The sequence below is a fragment of the Agrilus planipennis genome, unplaced genomic scaffold (genome assembly GCF_000699045.2).
Source record: "Agrilus planipennis isolate EAB-ADULT unplaced genomic scaffold, Apla_2.0 scaffold10, whole genome shotgun sequence".
In the NCBI taxonomy this organism is placed as follows: Eukaryota; Metazoa; Arthropoda; class Insecta; order Coleoptera; family Buprestidae; genus Agrilus; species Agrilus planipennis.
The window spans coordinates 53,340-62,735 of record NW_020442465.1 but is presented as its reverse complement, the minus strand read 5'-3'; the positions used below and the strand labels follow the sequence as shown (position 1 = coordinate 62,735).

Here is a 9,396-nt window from a genome sequence, read left to right as displayed (position 1 = left end):
GAAGAAGTAATCGAAGCTGTAAATGGTTATTTTGAGGAGCTTGACGAATCAGTCTATAGAGATGGCATTAATAGACTGGAACACCGCTATGAGAAATGTATCAGCCTTGGAGGAGATTATGTTGAGAAATAAAAAAAAAAAAATTTTAAAAACCTTGTTTTTCTTGGTCAGGCCGGAAACTTATCAATCCACCCTCGTATATCATGAAAATGCACCCGAAATGAAACTGTGTCTACATTTGAATGGGCTAAGAGGGTCTAATTTAGGTAATACGTAATTTTGTTCACAATTTCGGCAAATTATTGTTTTGTATTAAACCAAAATATGCAAAAAAACCATTTCTTACACATCACTTCTTTTTATTTCATTGTATACACATTGATGTTTCTGCTGTACGCCATAGATTTGTTCTACTGCTGTATATTTCTTGGTTCATTAAATTTCTTTCTAAACTTTTAGTTTAAATCTGACATCAATTTGTACCTAAAAGATATGTAATTTTTATGAATAAGCTTCGTTACATTGGTTTTTGTGTTCGGTTACGAGGTCAAAATTCACTTTATAGCACACAACATTTTATTTGTTCTATTTTTTAAAGTTTATTTAACAATGTTTTCAAAAGTAATAATAAATTAAAACAATATATTTCTTTATCGCGGTTCTAGGTATTTTGTTACTGTTTTCTCTTATTCATGCCTTATTTAAATTTCTTATCATTGTAAATATATTTTTCTTATAAGGCATTAGAATATTATTGTACCGTAGTTTCAATTATTGTCGTCGACGTTAAACTCAATTTATTGTGTTCGTGAATAAAATAAAAAGGTATAAATGGATGTAAAAAGAACACTATCTGTGAATAATTTCATCAAATTACGTAGTGGCGGTCTATGTCATTCCTGAATTCTTTTTGGTACTGTGGGCCATTTGAGAAAATTAGTTAATTACAATAGTCACTGTATTTTGAACAGTTATCGCTTCATTTTTACTCGTAAGTATTTTGTTATTTAGATAATTCCTAGTGTTAATTACGTTGAGAAGGCACTAGTGTTTCGTTAGTACGGAAACGCCGCCGTCGCTGGGATAAAACAGAACTTGGATGCTCTTTGTGGTTATAAAGTAAATAATGTAGCCTTTTTTAATTTAAGTAAGTAAATAGTGAAAATTTGCTTAGTAAAGTTGCAATCAAGAAGACTAGAGATTGGAGTGGAAACTACATTGACTTCTTAAACTAGGTGCAGCACTTCGAATTATTTTATTCGATTATGGCAACGTGCCTATCACGTAGTGGTTAGCTACGCCGGAATTCGTTTCAGCAAGTAGATATCCATATATTTAAATGGATTTTGTTGGAGAATACGTAATCCTAAAATGTAGGATCGTACTACAGATGGCGTTTACCGCGCCATTTGTGGTATTTTCAGACTGTGTATTTCCTTGATTACTGTACACGAATTTATGATAACAGCGCCTTCTTATTTGAGAAAGTATATGGGTAGATTTTGTCTTAGTCTCGCAAGACGTGCATAGATGTTCATAAAGTTAATTATTTTGTTTTCTGCTTGTTTTAGATTGACGAGGGCATCTGCGGCCGTGAGATGACCGCGCCCCTCGACCAGAGCACGACCACCAACGGAGGCGGCGGCAATCAGCACAATGGGTCCGCGTCCGACAACAAGAAAATTTACACCCTTTCGGTCAGCGGTGGCTACGATAATGAAGGGTTCAAACCAGACCAAGATGGTTTGGCGGCGATCAAAAAGCATCGCGAGCTCACAGACGAAGAGGCATCTTCGCAGGGCAAATTCAAAATGGCGCGTAAAGAAAAATGGCGCATATTAAAGAACGTCGCGCTTATATCGGGCTCCTTCATGATCCAATTCACTGCCTTTCAAGGAATTGCCAATTTACAAAGTAGCATTAACGCCAAAGACGGCCTCGGAACCGTGTCTCTCAGCGCCATCTATGCAGCGCTTGTGGTCAGTTGTATTTTCGTGCCCACTTATCTTATCAAGAGACTGACCGTTAAATGGACATTATGTCTTTCGTTACTATGTTACCTACCGTATTTCGTGGCGCAGTTCCATCCACGATTTTACACCCTGGTACCTGCTGGTATTCTCGTTGGTATTGGAGCGGCGCCCATGTGGGCATCCAAGGCCACCTATTTAACTCAAGTTGCTGGAGTTTATGCGAAATTGACCGATCAGCTGGTTGACGGCATTATCGTAAGATTCTTTGGCTTCTTCTTCCTTGCATGGCAGACTGCGGAACTTTGGGGAAATCTTATCTCATCGTTAGGTAAGGATATCTATCTTTCTTTTATTACCTAAGTATAAACATAGATCGAACAAAGAAATTCATAGTGGTCAGAGTTCTGTCGAAACTTCAATCTTGTTGGACGCCTTCAGCGCGCCGCAGACATGTTCGACAGAACACTGAATTCCAGAGTGTGTGTACTCGACCATAGATGGCATTCACCACGCCGTTTGGGGTACTTTATAAACGTAGATAGTACAGAGTGGCGCATAATAAGGTATGTGATTGATCGAGAAGAATGGCCTAGAGGTTTGGACCGTTGCCTAGCATTCGGGAGGACGCCGGTTCGATTCCGAGTCCGTCTGCCTTGTTCGAAGTTTTTATGTGGTTTCCTTGGATCACTTAGGCAAATGCTGGTGCAGTAACATTCCACAGATGATCTTTCATTCTCCTCAGTCTTCATTTCATTCGTCTCATTTTTCTCATCTGAATCACCACCCACTCATTCCCACGATTCCTGAAAGGGGACTGATGAGGGTCTTCCGCATTACCTTCCGGCGTAGTCTGGCGGGACTGTCCCCCCACCAGCATTAGTGGCTGGTGTGAATCGTATCTGGTTGACTGAGCGGCATGGTCTAGAAGTTTATTCCATTGCTTAGCATTAGGGAGGACTCCGGTTTGATTCCAAGATTTTCTGTTAATTCCTCGGATAACTTAGGCAAATTCTGGAACAGTAATATATATAACAGATAATCTTTCATCCCCATCTGTGTCCATTCGTCTGTCTCATTTTTATCGCCCGTACCACACCACCACCACCCATTTCGACTATTCCTGAATGGAAGCTGAAGAGGACCTTCCGCCCTAGCTTCCAGTGTAGTCCGAAGGGATTACCCGCCCACCAGCATTAGTGGCTGATGGGAATGACACACAAAAAATTTTTTTGGTGTCTGATCGCGTCGCCATGTATATGATACAAAAATTCCTTTGTCTTGTTTTTGATAGAAATATCGTAAAAACTAAGTGTAGAGAAGATATGTTAATAATTATTATAAAGTGAACAAAAGAATCGAGGCAAAAGAGGACGATAATGTCTATTGGTTACAGAACACCACCGGGAGGTTTTATAAAAACAGATTCTAGATTCTTTTAGTTGACAAAGCCTCCTAACAAGTAGCGAAACGCTGGTGTCGGTTTTATAACCAATAAAGACATTATTACCCTCTATTGCCTTGATTCCTTTGTTCACATTAGAACTAGGGAAAGAAATGGCGAAATAATTTTTATATTCATTCTTTGTGACGATTCTGTTGAAGATTATGACGTAAAAAGTTTTTGAAGATAGGCAACGAAGAAAGACTCGACTATTAGTAGTGAAGTTAAAACATGTTTTTTAACTACTTATTTCTATTCCTTTAGCAACTTTCTTTTATAATATGTATAAATAATAAACGGATATACCGGATGATATTGAGTTGTCAAAAGTAACTGCTAATAAATTTACTATATTCTCCTATTTACTGCTGGATGTGTGAGATTACAAAACGCCTATTCACGATTGGTTGATTTTAATCTTGACCTTTTCTTTTTCAGTTTTGAGTAATCCGCACGGCGGCGGAGGATCATCTTCGAATTCGAACGTGAGCACCTACGAATTGTGCGGTGCGAACTTTTGCTCCATCAGCAACAACCAAAACCTGGAACGGCCAGATGATGAGGAAATTTTCGAAATTTCGGGAATTTACATCGCCTGTATCGTCTGCGCAGTCGTCATCATTGCAACTTTTGTGGATCCCTTGACCAGGTAAGCTTCGAACTTTTGATAACAAAATAATGCGTTGTGTGACCTAAATTGGTCCTTGACAAACAACACTTCCAACTGTCATTAATCATCCGAATAACAGCGAGCAAGTCATTAATGTCATGATAGAAATATTTAGGAAGGTTAGTTAATAACATAAACAAAGAGCTGAAACCGTGTATTTACACAGGTAGTTTTTAAACTATCTAAAGGATGATATTAAATTTGAACGACTTAAAAATTAACTTAAACCTAAATTGGAAAGGCATCTCACAAACAGAAGTCGTCCTTTAATATTTAATTTATGCTGCACTTGATGCACAGGTACGCGTTAATTCCACGAACGTTTAAGGAACTTAATCATATGATTTCATCATCATAAGGTCGTCAGTCCTAAGACTGACTGGACACGCACCTCCTCTGTTTCCTACTCTGAGCTAAACTTCGTATTTCTCTAAAACGAGAACAACCCACATGCTTAACCATTTGCGAACAGTAATCTAATCTAGGTCTACATCTACCCCTCTTAACTTAACCTATCTCCCCTATTCCTTACTGATTTCCGTAGAGTCCTCTATTCTCCTATTCCAGTACCTCTTCATTTCTAATCTTCTCTATCCACGGTATCCTCATCATTCGCCTGTAACACCACATTTCGAACGCTTCTAACTTTTTTTTTTCCGTCTCGCCCACTGTCCATGTTTCGCACCCGTACAGCGCCGTGCTCCAAACATACACCTTTAACAACCTTTTTCGAATTTCCAAATTAATCGTTCGCAAGCATAGAAGTGACTTCTTTTTATTAAAGGCGACTCGACTCTGCCTTATATCCCTACTACTCCTTCCGTCCTGACTTATCTGACTTCTTAGGTATCTAAAATCAGCCACTTCTTCTAATGTTTCGCCTCCTATCTTTATATTCGCTCTTTCCCTACTTTTTCTTCCCCTGCATACCAGTACTTTTGTACCGCTTCCATTTTCTTTAAAGCTATCTCGATCTTATGATTTATGTTTAAATAATTAATTACGATTATATGTAAGACGATCAGTTTTTTATTATATATTCTGTTTTGAAATGCACTGTCATTTATTTTCAAATCGGTTTTCTTCCGTATTGTTCTAATCGGATAAACTTGGGCTGAAGTTCTCTGCTTTGTTCCTTCTTTGATGTTTCATCGCCTATTTCATAACTAGACACTTAATATGTGAATACAGCAACAATCAATAATTGTTACAATTTCAATTCAGCTATATTTATCTAATGGTCTCCATTTATAGCCAACAATAAAAGGCTTAAGTGTATGTACCTGTTCAATACAGTCATGGTTAACGTTGATAGTTTTAAATTTAGTCTTCAGTTACTTTACCAGTTATTATTCTTATTGATACGTAGATTTTAGATGCAAGATAATTCGATATTCATCATGACAACAAGATGAAACGGTAAACTGTAATAAATTGTGAGGTCAAAGTTTGGCGGTTATGATTGCATAAATAATTTAAATACTGAAACGGCAATGAGAACACTGATTAAAATGCGAAGCGACGATTTATTATTAAAAATATATCATGTAGGGTAAGGTTGGGTAAATCGTACCATAATCTAAATCGTACCACCGTTACTTTTCATATTTAGGATGCATATTGTGCTATCTTGTGTTCAAACTTAAAACCTATTATTCAATACAAATTAATGTAGATGTCATGTTTTTNATATATAGGAACTTTTTCAAAATTAAGACTAATTAAATTCTTAAAAGTAATATTTCAGCAAGGGACATTAGCCTTTTGTCTCAGAGTAGTATGCACAATTTGCGGCGAAGTAAAGAAACAACTTCGTTGAAGACCGTTGCCTTAATTAACTTGCTGAATAAACAGCTACTTAAAGTATCTTGATATAACAGGATTTTTCTAATTAGTCTCTGTTAAATCCAGTTTGATGTTATTAATTGCTAAAAGTTAAGATGACACTGCCACAATTAATTTCCCTAAATAGTTCAATTAAAGTCGACAAATAGTTGCTTTCCGCGGATATGAATAACCTGAATTACAAAAAGCCTAAAATTACAAAAATATTGGTATTAGGCATCTAATTGTGTTCTTCTTTTTTGTCTAAGAGCGTAAAAATTAATAGAAATTAATATCGCATCATTGTTGAAATGTGGCAAAATGTTATGAAACTGATTTACTAAAAAATTAACATTCTATCAATTGCAACAAAAATGTAATATTGTTTTGAACTGTCGTCATATTGATAACAGCTTTGTAAAATTTGTTAAGGAAATGAAATATCTTGAAAATAGACAATGGTTGAAGTATCTGACACTTGAAACTGCACTTAATGTTATTTATAGACGTATCTACGGTGTTATTTATTGATTTATTTTTAATTGATATCTAAAAATCTGTAACTATCTTTAGATATATCAATCCTGCGGTAGCTTTCTTTCAACTTTTCTTCGAATTCAGGAATCTATTTATAATCTGTTATCTGTTGTCATTTTTTTTTTATTAAACAATCTGAATGCAATAATGCAATTTCAATAGGAAACAACTACGAAATATCTAACGGAAGGGTTTTTAAGGAAGAAAAACCTATCTCCAGGTGAAAGTGATTATTTTTGTAAGACAAATATATGAAAATTCTATTTGATGATGTGCTTCCTTACAGTAAATAATAATAATTACAAAGACTGTACCTACAGTTACCTATTGAAGAAAAGCCAAGCGATGGAATAGTTTCACTACTGCTGAATGCGATTTCCGGCAACTTCAAAACGTTCAGACTTGAATAATTTATAGTTTCTTGTAATTCTGCGTTCTTATATCTATGTCCTGCCAGTAATAACTGAAGTATTAAACGCGAAATCCTGTTTCATCAAATTTACATATAACGGCGTTGATACAAATTACATCAACAAAAAATTTTGACGTAACATCTCGTCCCGTCGTAAAATTGGAGGAGATATCTTCATTTAATGAACACAGGGTTTATTAACTTTATTTGTTTACAATAAAAATTTTGACAGACACAAAAAAAAATGTTTCTGAAACTTAAATTTAAAATCTTCATTGCTTACTTACCAAAGAATTATTGAAATATCGATGAATAATCTTCAGTAAATAGTGAAGACGCTAATAGATGGTGATCAGTATTCTTTCGAAACTGCCAGACGCAAATCGCAATTTTGATCTTGTTAGATCTCATCAGCGCGTTGTAGACAGTACTACAAGAGGTGTGGTGAACGCCATCTGTAGTACAATACTGCATTTAGTGGAATTCTATGTGTTCAACAAGGTAATCGGAAAAAAATACCCCTGAACAAAAGCCCCTGGAAAAGAATTCCCCCTCGGAAAAAATTAATACCCTTGATTTATTATAAGGTAAATTGTAAATTTTATTAGGAATGTAACGTGGTTCTGTTATCAGAGAATTTTTATATCTGTATGCTAGCAGAATACTCGATTTAGTATATACTACATGTATATAAAACAATACTTATTTGTGCAATTTTTTCAGAAAAGGAAATGGTGTATTGTTTTTATTATTTTTAAATTTTCTAACAATTTATATTCAATGTATTATAAATACGACAATAAAATAAACGTACAGAATGTTCGTGATACAATTTAATAGAAATAAGAACAGATCGAGTAGATAATTAGCTACAACATTTTCATCTGACGTTTTAAATTATAATATTAGCAAAAAAAAAAACTTTTGTTTGTGAAGTATAAATATATATTGAAGAGTAAATATTTGGTGATTTTTTTCCAAAGGGGCATTTTTTCCGAGGGCATTCTTTCCGGTGGCCTTTTTCCTGGATTCGTTCAACAAGGTCTTTGACTATTACTTTTTTTATAGTGATGGATGTATCTACCCCACGAAATATTTTCAAAAAAAAAAATAATTTTTACTGATATATATTTACGTAAATCACCTATTGTCAGTACAAAATAATGACTACTGGAAAATATTTCCAATACTCATTACAAAAGTAAATTATTTACGTTAATGTTTTCGAAAACCTGATGTCAATCTATGCTGGTAAATAAAAGCCTGAAACGGGCCGTTTTGTTCTATAAAAAAATGAAATAAATTAAGCCTTCTAATGACCCCATTTCGTGGGCAAAGTACCGTCAATTAATGGACATACAAAATCTAGTTGATTTGTATGTAGATACTATTGACCACCTAATTGAAAGAAATTACGCTAATGAATAGAGTTCATGGAAAAAATCATATCTGTTTGCATGCTTTTCTGAAAAAAGATTGTCTATTCGCAAGGATGATTTTATTTTTTCCCAAGACAATTCGAATTGTAGTAGATAGATAGTAATTAGCCAGCAGTATTGCTGACCTTGTCATTTGCGGCACGGAAACAGTTAATAACATGTTTCCGACAAGCGATTAATACAAAGCGATGGCTTACCAATACGTTCTGTTTTTTTTTCTCTTCTTTTTATTATTTTATACGTATGTGTATGTTTTGTGTGTGTTGCTATCATTATGCGAATCAAATTGCTTGAATTGTTTCAGTAAGAGCTACTAATTTTTGTTCTCGATAACATAGTCAAATGTCACTGCATAATTAACAGCAGTCAACTTAATGTTCACACAAGCTAAAGGAAACCACAATGAAGACTGTTTAGTTAAAATACTACTTTTCTTTAAATTACAGATTATTAATTATCTGATTACCGTTCAAATAATCGAAAACAATTTTTTCTGTACGTAATGCAATAATAACTACGTATTAGTTAGTAATTTACCTGTACCAAGTGAATACGTCGCCGGTAGCTGGTGTAATTAATCATTTCGTGAAATGCTGTAAAATATTAACAACTTATGTGGTCGTGAACTTTAAGATTTAAAAATATAAATGCAAAATTTCGATTTATTCAATATAAACATTAATCATTATTGTAACGTGCATATTTTGGAAATAATAAAAATTATTGAAGAAAAGTGCTGCAACTAATTGACCATTGAAATGAGTAAATAAAAGATAGAATAATTTCTTAGGCCTTCTTTCCATATCCGGTATGTAATTGTTTAATTAGAATCTTTTATTAAAAATCAGGAATTTCAGGTTGCAATAGGTAATCGGAAAAAAACAGACGGGTCTACATTTAAGTGTGTATATGGTTGTATACATTCTATTACATGTTAGAACCATTATATTCTGATGTATTGTTGGTTCTCTATACATACGAGGGTGGATTGATAAGTTTCCGGCCTAACCAAGAGATGACGCCACTAGGCCTACCTTGAGGTGACATTCTATAGTACCATCCTTGGATAGCTTGTAGCTATAGTTTCAGCCCGATCTCCT

General features: G+C 34.7%; 1 protein-coding gene across 6 annotated transcripts in view; it reads left to right on the top strand.

Moving 5' to 3' along the window:
• The window catches only part of LOC108732453 (UNC93-like protein), a 266,863-nt gene that overhangs the window by 235,993 nt on the left and 21,474 nt on the right, over positions 1 to 9,396 (top strand). For 5 of the 6 annotated variants that reach the window (XM_018463273.2, XM_018463275.2, XM_018463274.2 and 2 more), the window contains exons 2-3: positions 1,572 to 2,301; positions 3,853 to 4,063. In XM_018463273.2, the coding sequence (XP_018318775.1) occupies positions 1,572 to 2,301; positions 3,853 to 4,063 (941 nt within the window). Of the gene's footprint in view, positions 1 to 966; positions 992 to 1,571; positions 2,302 to 3,852; positions 4,064 to 9,396 lie in introns of those variants that run through there. The other variant, XM_018463277.2, reaches the window with a different exon arrangement.